Raw genomic sequence first — 13,147 nt, forward strand, 5'->3', positions numbered from 1 at the left:
CCTTGGTGGAATTTGAACTCAGAAAGTAACTAACAGCAGACGAAATACCACTAAGCATTTTGCCCGGTGTGCTAACGATTCTGCCAGCTCGCTACCTTACGAGTGCACAAATGTTCTTTCCTACTCTAGGCACAAGGCCTGAAATTTTGGGGGAGGGGACCAGTCAATTAGATTGATCCCAGTATGCAACTGGCACTTAATTTATTAACCCCAAAAGGATAAAAGGCAAAGTAGACCTCAGCAGAATTTCAACTCAGAACAGAGCAACAGGTGAAATACCACTAAGAATTTCACCTGGAGTGCTAACGACTCTGCCAGTTCACCGCCTTAACAACAACAATAATAATAAAGAAAAGAAACAAAAAAAGAGAAAGAAAGGTAACAAAAACAAGACAAAAAGAGAAGATCTAAATTGACAATAAGTAAAATAATACTTCTTACCTTCTCCAACAAGAAATTTGAGATTTTACCTCCCTCAGGTACACCACCTCGGCCAAATTGGATCTGGACATACTTGCCCTGAAAGAAATAATTGCAGTATTAATAGTGGTGGTGGTGGTGGTGGTAGTTGTATTGGTGCTGGTGGTAGTATTCCAGGTGGTACTGATGTCATTGGTACTGGCATTAAGAGTAAGTGAAGGTGGTAGAGGGTGGTGGAAAGTGGTGGTGGTAGTTGTCGTCGCCGTGATGGCGTTAATAGTAGTAGCAGCAGCAGCAGCAGCAGTAGCACTAGTAGTAGTAGTAGTAGTACTAGTAGTAGTAGTAGTAGTAGTAGTGGTGGTAGTTGTAGTAGTACACTACTTGCCTGACAGTAGTTCTGGTTTAAATTATTATGCAATGTCAAAGCGCAAGACAGTAGCACACAAATACAGACATATGGACACATAGATTTATAGACAAACAGACAGACAGACAGACAGACAGATAGAAAGATGAACAGACGGACAGGTAGATAGATAGATAGATAGATAGATAGATAGATAGATAGATAGATAGATTTATAGACAAACAGACAGACAGACAGATAGAAAGATGAACAGACGGACAGGTAGATAGATAGATAGATAGATAGATAGATAGATAGATAGATAGATAGATAGATAGATAGATAGATAGATAGATAGATAGATAGATAGATAGATAGACAGACAGACAGATAAATAGAGAGATAGACAGATATACAGATAGATAGATAGACAGATAGATAGATAGATAGATAGATAGATAGATAGATAGATAGATAGATAGATAGATAGATAGATAGACAGACAGACAGCTATATAGACAGACAGACAGATAGATAGGCAGACAGATAGATAGAAGAGAAAGAAAGATAGACAGATAGATAGATAGATAGATAGACAGACAGACAGCTATATAGACAGACAGACAGATAGATAAGCAGACAGATAGATAGAAGAGAAAGAAAGATAGCCAGATAGATATATATATAGATAGATAGATAGATAGATAGATAGATAGATAGATAGAGAGAATGAGAAACAAACAATAGAAAGACAAACAGGTGACACACAGGTAGATAGATAGATAGACAGACAGACGGACGGACTGACAGGTGGGTAGGTAGATAGGTAGGTAGGTGGGTAGGTAGATAGATAGATGGATGGGGGTAGTTAGGTAGGTGGGTAGGTAGATAGATAGATAGATAGATAGATAGATAGATAGATAGATGCATATATATATATATATATACAACAGGCTATTTTCAGTGTTCTTATAACAAAGAAGACGCTTGCCTAAGTAACCATGCAGTGGGACTGAACCCAAAACCATGCGACTGGGAAGCAAACTTCTTACCACACAGCCACGCCTGCACTTACAGTTAGAATATAATGATATCTATTGTGTGGTTAATCAGTTATCGGATCAATCCGGATTGTGTAGTTGAGTAGTTGGCATCCCAAGCACATGGTTCCAGGTTCAGTCCCACTGCATGGCACCTTGGACAAGTGCCTTTTACTATAGCCCTAGGCCAACCTAGGCCATGTGACAGGATTTGGAAGACAGAAACTGTTGAAAGCTCATTATATACACGTATATATATATATGTGTGTACATATACATATATATATATATATATATATATATATATATATATATATATATATACATATAAATAGATGAGTGTATTTTACCTTGTTAACAATTAACACGGATAACTGAATGAATAGTTACCAGGGCAGCAAAAATCTCACAATTAAAGATGTTGTAACGCAAAAATACTTGTTTAAACCTGCGTTAACTCCATTTTTTATTTATATATACATATATATATATATATATATAAAAGGTAAAGACCCCCTTTGATCTTGAACCTAGAAAGTTCTCCTCCAAAGCACAAGTCTGGGCAAAGTTGTTTATGGAAGACCAGCAGTCACCTATGCATACCAGCCTCCTCTCCTCTCCACATCCCTAATGTTATCCAAGGAAAAGCAATGGTCAAAACAGTTTGGCACCAGTGACATAGCAACTCATTTCCACAGTTGAGTGAACTGGAGCAACATGAAATAAAGTGTCTTGCTCAAGAACACAACACAGCCTGGTCCAAGAATTGAACTCACTACCTCATAATTGTGAGCCCAATGCTTTAACCACTGAGCCATGCACCTTCATCCTTCTTCAAAATGTGTGTGTATGTGTGTGTGTGTGCATGTGTATATAGCAATGACGATGAGCTTCTGTGCAGTTTCTGTTGACCAAATTCCACTCACAAGACAATTCTTTAATCACATAATCACACCATGAATCTAAGACAGAAATACTTACAAATCTACTGGAATTGTTGTTTCGTACAGTCTTAGCATTACCGAATGATTCCAGCAAAGGATTTGATTCCAAAATTATTTCTTTCACCTTCTGCAAAGAGAATAGACATGCATGAATAGGAATGAAAAAGAAAATAACATAATTTACTGAATTCTAAGAAACAATAAGAACTCGCAGACAACCCTGATTGCCATCCTATGGTAAATTATTTTGTCAGTGGAATGGCTCAGAGTAATCCACAGATAGCTTCAGATGTGTAAGAAGGTGGCGAGCTGGCAGAAACGTTACCACGCTGGGCGAAGTGTTCAGCAGTATTTCGTCAGCCGCTACGTTCTGAGTTCAAATTCCGCCGAGGTTGACTTTGCCTTTCATCCTTTCGGGGTCGATTAAATAAGTACCAGTCACGCACCGGGGTCGATATAATCGTCTTAATCCATTTGTCTGTCCTTGTTTGTCCCCTCTGTGTTTAGCCCCTTGTGGGCAGTAAAGAAATAGGTATTTCATCTGCCGTTACGTTCTGAGTTCAAATTCTGCTGAGGTCGACTTTGCCTTTCATCCTTTTGGGGTCGATTAAATAAGTACCAGTTACACACCGGGGTCGATATAATCGTCTTAATCCATTTGTCTGTCCTTGTTTGTCCCCTCTGTGTTTAGCCCCTTGTGGGCAGTAAAGAAATAGGTATTTCGTCTGCCATTAATTACATTCTGAGTTCAAATTCCGCTGAGGTCGACTTTGCCTTTCATCCTTTTGGGGTGGATAAATTAAGTACCAGTTACACACTGGGGTTGATGTAATCGACTTAATCTCTTTGTCTGTCCTTGTTTGCCCCCTCTATGTTTAGCTCCTTGTGGGCAATAAAGAAATAAGATAGCTTCAGATGTGTTGTAACTCTATCACATTGAGTACCATACGAAACATCCTGACATGTAGTAGTGGCAGTGGCGGCGGTGGTGGTGGTGGTGGTGGCAGTTGTGGTGTTGTAGTTGCTGAATAGTTGTTTGTATTGTTGTTGTTTTTATCTAATTACACAGACCTCAAGTGACATCCGCATTCATTTCCATCACACAATGCATCTAATTACATTAAGCTGAACCTTGAGATAAGAATGCCGGATCCTATACTGCTATAGATCTTTCCTGCAATCTGAACTGGTCCCAATGCAGAAAATGGATTGCCAAATGTCAACCCAACTAGGCTGCAGACAAGTACAACCCTACACATTTAGGGAGGCAAATCTCAGAATTTCGCTCTGTCTGCCACAATACCAAACATAAGACATCTGCTGGTGAATGTGGCATAGATATTATTGTCAACAATGATCTGCATCATAAATGATACATTATTTACATTTGACGGATATTTGCCCTAATCTTGTTTGTTGTCAACACAAAGTTTTGGCTGATATACCCTCCAGCCTTCTTCACGTGTCTTGGGGAAATTTTTAACCTGGGTTAAAGGTATTTTTCGATGATATTATTATTATCATTATTGTTATTGTTCAGGTCACTTAATTTATCGACGTCGAAAGGATGAAAAGCAAAGTCGACCTCGGCAGAACTTGAACTCAGAACGTAACGGCAGACGTAATACGGCTACACATTTTGCCCGGTGTGCTAACGTTTCTGCCAGCTCACCACCTTAAACCGGACAAATATCATCCACCGGTCACCATATCTTGAATATCTTTTTTTCAATGGACATCAAACACACTAAATCTTCATTGTCTAGCAGCTGATTTGTTAGATGGCCACAATTGTCCACCATCTTTCCAATAATTTTGACCACTATTTTGAATCCATCATCTCTACCACTCTTGGACATGCTTATGAATTCAATAAAAAAAGACAACACAGTATTGTTGACTTTCAAAAACAGATTTTTATGCTCAGAATAGAATTGTCAGACCATGGCATAAACTATCCTTCATCCATTGTTAACAATCAAAACACTGCCTCCTTAAAAAATTCCATGCTTTCCAAAATTCCTCAACACTAATCCTGATAAGCCAATGTACCCTTTCCTTTTTATGGTTCTTTTACTCTTCACTTGACTGTCTTCTTGTGTTTTTATCTTGTATACTATGCATCTACTTTTGGCTATCTTTGCTGAGATACTTTCTTTAACTTATTGTTGCTTTCTATCCTCTCTCTAAACCGTTTTCCAGTGAGTTGAATACACCTAAGCTTTAAATACATTATTTTTTATTATTATTTGTCTTGTTTAAGACACCAACTTCGATGGAGAATGTAACCAGTGGACTAAGGTAACATTTTTCACTCAGATTTCAAGAACTCTGCAGAGGATTCATGCAGCTCCAAGCAATGCTGTTTCCTGTAGATTCTAACAATATCCCTAGCATGGATCTTTCCGTGGTTCTTTGTGCTGTAACCAATCACTTTTCTATCCTTTCATAGCAACCCATGTTTCCCTTGCACAGGCAGGATGGTGCTATTGTTGTTGTTAAGCAACAAGACGGGCAAGGGTGATTAGGTGATGGTCTAGGGCTTAGGGGCAGGAGACACCAGACCTTGGAAAAAAAAAACTTTGGTCGTCTTGTTGTAGTCAAGGGCTCTTCATTGACGCCCAACACCACTGGGAAGTGGCCCTCGAAATTGCTGGAAATGGAGATCTCCAGGTCCAAATTCTTGAATGGCAGACGGTGCTATTGGAGAGTCTGGCACATGTGGCATTGTCCAGCTTTGTTGAGAGTACATCTTTTATTGAATGAAATGCCATCCATCTTGCCCTTATTCTCTTTAAGATTTCAGCATCCATATCTCAGCACATATTCATTGTGAACCCTAGGTAGACATACTCCTTTACCTCCTTGATTTCATTGCTTCCTACCTCTATTCAGCCTTGTGCTGTTCTCTTCCGGCTTCATATATTTTGTTTCCATCGATATACTATCAGAATAAAAGGCAAGATGATCATGGCTGGATCGCCTTTAATCAAAGAACTATTCAATCAGGATTGGTTTGGTGCTGATGACCAACCATAACAACAACAACAACTTCTACACATTACTTAGCCAAATGAATTGGCGTTAGGAAGGGCATCTGGTTGGCGTTAGGAAGGGCATCCAGGTGTAGAAACATTGCCAGATCAGACTGGGCCTGGTGCAGCCTTCTGGCTTCCCAGACCCCAGTTGAACTGTCCAACCCATGCTAGCATGGAAAGCGGACGCTAAACGAAGATGATGATGATGATGATGAACTGAATCAGAGAGAGTGAGTTAAGTATGTTTGACCATGATGGCAGACACATAACACTTAATCAGAGCCAGGTGAAAATGAACCTATAAGCTTACCTCTACAGCTGCACTTCCTCCTGATACTTTGACAATATAATTCATGATAAGTTTTGCAGCAACTGTCTTTCCAGCACCACTTTCCCCACTGTCAATGAAAGGACAAAAAAACATTTTAGAATTAGTTATATTGAGGAAAAAGAAAAACGAAAAAGAGAGAGCAGAAATGCAAAATAGGAATATATATATATGTCTGTCTCAAGAGATGCAATCAATGATGCCTGTAAAATGGTTTTACCGAAAATCAAACTCAAGTTTGAGTCACAGTTAACTGATAACTAGAAAAAGGAAAAGGAAAACAATCATTATGTTTTATAAAACATCTATCCTTGTTTACCGCAGGTGTTTGGTTCCCAAAAGACCACCAAGTTGAATGAATCAGTGATAAGGGAATAACAGAACACATGGGGAAAAGAAGCATCTTTATGGATAAGTGTATATAAATCTGTATAAAAATATGAAGTCTTGCAGCATGGTAAGTAATGCATTCTGGGTAGCTGAACATAGTGGCTGGTCACTAGGGCATGCTTTTGTGGTCCAAGCAGAATCTTTGACTGATTGCTAACCCATAAGCCTAACATGGTCCACAATTGAGAGCACCATAATATCTCAGTTCAATGATAAATGAATCTTTGATTAACAAGGGTGGATGTACTGGTTTCTATGAAGGGCACAAGACCTAAATCTTGTTGGGAAAAGGATATGGGGGGGGGGGGTTACACTGACCCCAGTATTTAACAAGTGCATAATATCATTGGCCCTGTAATGATGAAAGGCAAAGTTGACCCTAGAAAATTTTGGCCTCGTAAGGTAAAGATATATATGCAAGCAAGAATGGGTGCATGGTTAAAAAGTTTGTTTTGCAACCAGATGTTCAGTGAGACTGCAGGACATCTTGGGCAAAATGTCTTCTATTTACAGCATCTGGCTGACCAGTTGACCAATGCTTCTTGACCAATGAGTAAAATTGGTAGAGCTAAAATATGCAGAAAGCTATCAGGTTTGTATGTGTATGAATGAATGTGTGTGAGTGTGTGTATGTGTGTGTGTGAATGACTGAGTGCGTGCGTGTGTGTGTGTGTGTGTGTGTGTGTGTGTGTGTGTGTCCATATACATATGTATGTATTTGTGTGTTTATGTCACGTACTTAACGGTTCAGCAATAGATACTGACAGAACAATGACTGGGGTTGATTTCTTCGACTGCCATGCCTGTGCCTATATGTATATATATATGTGTGTGTGTGTGTTGTGTGTTTGTGTGTGTGTGTGTGTGTGTGTTTCTCTGTACTTGCTCACACATGCAATCAGCTGCACAAAATGGTGCAGTCAATGTTGTTGTCATTTTCAATTGAAAACAGCAACAACTTATTACCTTGAAAGCCATGTAGAATGAGTAATCCCTTATTTAAAAAAAAAAAAAACTAGGGATGAGTTCATGTCAAGAAGGGCATAAATCTATCCTTAAAACAATTCCTCAAATAGAATTCCCTACAACACAAGCAAACATAGAAAAAAAAAACATAATTAAATGAACATCTCCTTCATGTTAGCATTTTAGAAAAAAAAAAAATGACTACTTTAAAGTGGGATTGAACCTACATACTTTCCAAATGAAAACAGCAATACAAACATACCTGATTATAACACACTGATTTTCTGATTCTATTAACATGTTTCTGTACATGTTATCTGTCAGGGCATATATATGTGGTGGATTTTCATAACTGGCCTACAATATAGATTATATACATTCATATATTTATCTGCAATATATAATATATATATACATTTTATATCCATTTGTATATGTATGTGCATATAAATTCACAGACAGATAGACAAACTGTCAGACAGACATAGAGAAAGAGGTTCATATACATTCACACACATACACATACACACTTTTTTTTTTGTTTAATTGCTTCAATCATTTGACTGCAGCCATGCTGGAGCACCGCCTTTAGTCGAACAAACCGACCCCGGGACTGATTCTTTGTAAGCCTAGTACTTATTCTATCGGTCTCTTTTGCCAAACCGCTATGTTACGTAAACGTAAACAAACCAACATCGGTTGTCAAGTGATGGTGGTGGCGGTGGTGGTGGTGCTGGTGGTGGTGGACAAAAAAACACAAATATATATATATTGTTTGTCTGTACTCCACCTGCCTTCATCTTTTGTTTATTTTCGTAAACCTGCCTTCGTCTTTTGTTTATTTTCATAAACCTTCCCGTTATATATATATATATATATATATATATATATGTATATATATATATAATATATATATATATATATATATATCAGGCATGTGCCGTCAGTAATTACTCAGGGTAGGCAGTTGGTGACATTTATGTAGTAAAATATGCAAAAAAATAAGCGAAACACAGGTGCACAACTGATTTCGAGGCAGAATTACTTCTGCCTTTATAGCGCATAAAGAAACTGTTGTTGTAGGAGTGTATGCTGCTTGTGTACTACAGCAGTACTATGCATAGTTTTAATACTTAAATTGAAAGGCAGAGTCACATTATGCCTACCTAATCTTCAAAAAATAAGATATTTTGTATTTTATGCAGAGTAATCAGAGTAACCTTTTTTATGCAGAGTAATCAGAGTAACCTTTTTTATGCAGAGTAATCAGAGTAATCTTTTTTATGCAGAGTAATCAGAGTAACCTTTTTTATGCAGAGTAATCAGAGTAACCTTTTTTATGCAGAGTAATCAGAGTAACCTTTTTTATGCAGAGTAATCAGAGTAACCTTTTTTATGCAGAGTAATCAGAGTAACCTTTTTTATGCAGAGTAATCAGAGTAACCTTTTTTATGCAGAGTAATCAGAGTAACCTTTTTTATGCAGAGTAATCAGAGTAACCTTTTTTATGCAGAGTAATCAGAGTAACTTTTATTGAATTAGGTGCATATTTTGTCAAAAAGGAAAATGTTACTATCAATCTATTTTATTCAGGGTAGGCACTGCCTACATTGCCTACCCAGGCAGCACGTCCCTGGTATATATATATGACAGGCTTCTTTCAGTTTCCGTCTACTAAATCCACTCACAAGGCTTTGGTTGGCCCGAGGCTATAGTAGAAGACACTTTCCCAAGGTACCATGCAATGGGACTGAACCCAGAACCATGTGGTTGGGAAGCAAGCTTCTAACCACACAGCCATGTAAAAGTAAAATCCAAGGATCAAAATGTAGGAAGTTAGTGAGTTTCAAGCAGTCCGTAGAAGATATATAAACCAACTTTCAGGGAAAATAGTGGATTGTTGGCACAGAGGGTTGTGAATTTTTCCCATATCAAAGTATGATATATATATATAAAACAAATGATAGAGACAGAAAATGGAATACACAGAAAGCTTTAATGCTCACAACAATTGTTTTGACCAATCCCACATTGATCTCTTGCAGGTGGGAAACTATATAATTAGTTGTTGTGCACCACTCGGTGCAGATGCATCCTGTCAGGTGACATAATAAGAGATCATTATCATTATTGTTTAACATCCGTTTTCCATGCTGGCATGGGTTGGACGGTTTGACTGAAAACAGCGGCGAGCTGGCAGAAACGTTAGCACGCCAGGCGAAATGCAAAGCGGTATTTCGTCTGCCGTTACGTTGTGAGTTCAAATTCTGCCGAGGTCGACTTTGCTTTTCATCCTTTCGCGGTCGATAAATTAAGTACCAGTTACGCACTGGGGTCGATGTAATCGACTTAATACCTATGTCTTTCCCTGTTTGTCCCCTCTGTGTTTGGCCCCTTATGGGTAATAAAGAAATAGGTTTGACTGAAAACTACTGGGCCAGTGGGGCTGCTCCCGGTTCCAATCTGATTTGGCAAGGTTTCTATGGTTGGATGCCCTTCCTAATGCCAACTACTCCAAGAGTGTAGTGGATGTTTTTACATACCACCAGCACAGGTAGCACTGACCTGATACCAGCAACGGCCACAACTACGTTCTCACTTGGCTTGGCAGGTCAACACAAGCATAGTATATCGCCAATGGTCTTGGTCACATGTCACTGCCTGCATGAAGCCCAACACTCGAATGGTGCATTTTACATGCCACTGGCACGGGTGCCAGTCAGGCGGCACTGGCTCAGCCGCAATTACATTCTCACTTGGTTCAACAGGACTTCCTTGTTAAATTAACTCTAATTCACTCGGATTTAATACAGCATGTTGTTAGTGTTAGTAGGTTAAGGCTGTTGATATATATATATATATATATAATATATATATATATATATATATTATATATATATATATATATGTATATATATATAATAAAATAGGGTAATAATAAATTATTATTACCAGTGACCTAGCACAAAAAACGAATTAGTCATTAGACTATATATTATTCATATAGAAATACAATAAGAGACTTCCAAATAGGAAAGTATTGTGCTAGAAAGAGCAGTAGAAATCTCAAGACCACAAAAAAGGATAAATTCATGAAAGGGAATGAAAATTAAAAACGTTTACCATCTCAACTATTTCCCAGACCGACGGTTTCTAACTATTTCCAGCAAAAAAGTATTGAGATTTCTACTGCTCTTTCTAGCACAACGCTTTCCTATTCGGAAGCCTCTTATTGTATTTGTATATATATATATATATTATATGTATGTATGTATGTATGTATGTATACACACATGTATATATATACATATTATATAGGCTGTTAGGAAAAATCCAAGCTGTTTCCTCGTAAAGCACATCTGCTTATTCTACTGTTACAATTCAATATGTATCCATAGTTACGGTTGTATTTTCTTTCATTCTTTTATTTGTTTCAGTCATTTGACTGCAGTCATGCTGGAGCAGCGGCTTTAGTCAAAGAAATCAACCCCAGTACTTGTTTTGTCGGTGTCTATTGCTGAACCGTTAAGCATGGGGACATAAACACACCAACATCGGTTGTCAAACTATGGTAGGGGGACAAACACAGACACACAAGCATATACATATATATATATACTCTTTTACTCCCTTTTACTTCTTTCAGTCATTTGACTGTAGCCATGCTGGAGCACCACCTTTAGTCAAGCAAATCAACCCCAGGACTTATTCTTTGTAAGCCCAGTACTTATTCTATCGGTCTCTTTTGTTGAACTGCTAAGTTACGGGGACATAAACACACCAGCATCGGTTGTCAATATATGTGTGTCTGTGTTTGTCCCCACCAACATCGTTTGACAACCGATGTTGGTGTGTTTACGTCCCCATAACTTAGCGGTTCGGCAAAAGAGACCGATAGAATAAGTACTAGGCTTACAAAGAATAAGTCCTGGGGTCGATTTGCTCGACTAAAGGTGGTGCTCCAGCATGGCTGCAGTCAAATGACGGAAACAAATAAAAGAGTAAAAGTGTAAAAAAAGAGTAAAGAGTTCAAATCCTCACATAGGAACTAATAGGAGAGACAGACAAACAGATACATAAGCAGATACACAGACAGACATCAGGTCACTGTAAAAGTGAGGTCAAACAAAAAACACAAGAGAACATGAAATAATTTGCTTTTGATTTACCTTTTGTCCTTTACTTGTTTCAGTCATTAGACTGCGGCCATGCTGGGGCACCAACTTGAGGAATTTCAATCAAATGAATAGACTCCAGTATTTTTTATTTTCAAGCCTGATACTTATTCTATTGGTTCCTTTTACCAGATCCCTAGGTTACAAGGACATAAACACACCAGCACCAGTTGTCAAGCGGTGGTAGGGGACAAACACTGACATATATATATATATATATATATATATATATAATATATATATATATATATATATATATATATATATATAATGGGCTTCTTTCAGTTCTCGTCTGCCAAATCCAGTCACTAGGCTTTGGTCTGCTCAAGGTGCCACATAGTGAGATTGAACCCAGAACCCTGTGGTTGGGAAGTAAACTTCCTACTACACAACCATAGCTTGTAGAACTCAAAGTAGATAAAGCTATAAATCAGGCATGAGCAACATTTTCGAGAATTGGGCCACATGAGACATGAGTCCTCATCAGGCAAGCCACACTACTAAAAGAGCCTGAAGGCAATATTTCATTAGGGATCTCATTCAGAAAGTCCCACAGGTTGCAAGATGCCCAGGACTGCTATAAGTAATGGTTTCAAATTTTAGCACAAGGCCAGCAATTTACATTGATTCCCCCTGCTTAGCACTCAGCAACTGGTACTTAAAATATAAACTGCCAACAGCAATATATAAACCGTTATGTATATATATATATATATATATATATATATATATATATAATTTTTAAAATGTGGATTATCAAATTATGTTAACAAACTCCCCTAACTGGATATGTAAAACTGCCAAACCTTTTTATGCCAAAAGGATGAAAGCCAAAGATAACCTTGGCAGATTTTGAACTCTGAATGTAAGGATGGACAAAATGCCACCACACACTAGTGTGCTAATGGTTCTACTAGCTCATTGCCTTCTTAACTGCTATAAATAACAGCCTGTCAATATTGGGCTTATATCTAGATAGAAAAAGTCTCCGCAGTTTAAAATGAATTATTTCACATTCTCTTAGAGTTTCTAAATTTTCATGATGTGATCAAGAGAACCGTTAAAGAAGCAGTGAAAAAACAGAAACAAAGCAAATAGTACTACAATAAGGGTTACTCACGGCTCTTTCATACATATCAACATGTTTATCAGTAAATATCTGCAACTGTTGGAATGGATTTACTGATATTAACACCGGTCCAATGTAAGTCTGTGATTAAGAGTTAAGGATACAAATCAAGAATAATTGGCAGAAATGCTTTTCCAAATGGAAGAATACTCTTTGTATACATGACCTGATGAAGACCAGTCTTGTTGGTTCTGACTTTAAAATCCTTAATTGCAAGATGTAGTGAAGTTGTCACAGATATATTCCAGCCTTATTTGTTTTGGTGTTAGGAAGGGTATCAATGATATGCATAAGATCTGGTCATCAAATCTAAGTAGAAATTTCAAACTCAAAATCTTCAAAGCCACAGTCGAACCAACTCTACTATATGG

The 13,147-nt window shown here is 37.8% G+C and overlaps 1 protein-coding gene across 1 annotated transcript in view; it reads right to left on the reverse strand.

The window, feature by feature from the left end:
- LOC115217822 (unconventional myosin-Ie-like) overlaps positions 1–12,863 on the reverse strand; it is a gene marked incomplete at its 5' end in the record, with an annotated part of 70,507 nt that extends 57,644 nt beyond the window's left edge. The window contains 5 exon segments of the mRNA XM_029787504.2: positions 442–519; positions 2,788–2,877; positions 6,099–6,186; positions 7,735–7,829; positions 12,768–12,863. Coding sequence (XP_029643364.2) covers positions 442–519; positions 2,788–2,877; positions 6,099–6,186; positions 7,735–7,829; positions 12,768–12,863 — 447 coding nt within the window.
- Positions 12,864–13,147: the final 284 nt, after the last annotated feature.

Source organism: Octopus sinensis, linkage group LG12, assembly GCF_006345805.1.
Source record: "Octopus sinensis linkage group LG12, ASM634580v1, whole genome shotgun sequence".
Classification (NCBI taxonomy): Eukaryota; Metazoa; Mollusca; class Cephalopoda; order Octopoda; family Octopodidae; genus Octopus; species Octopus sinensis.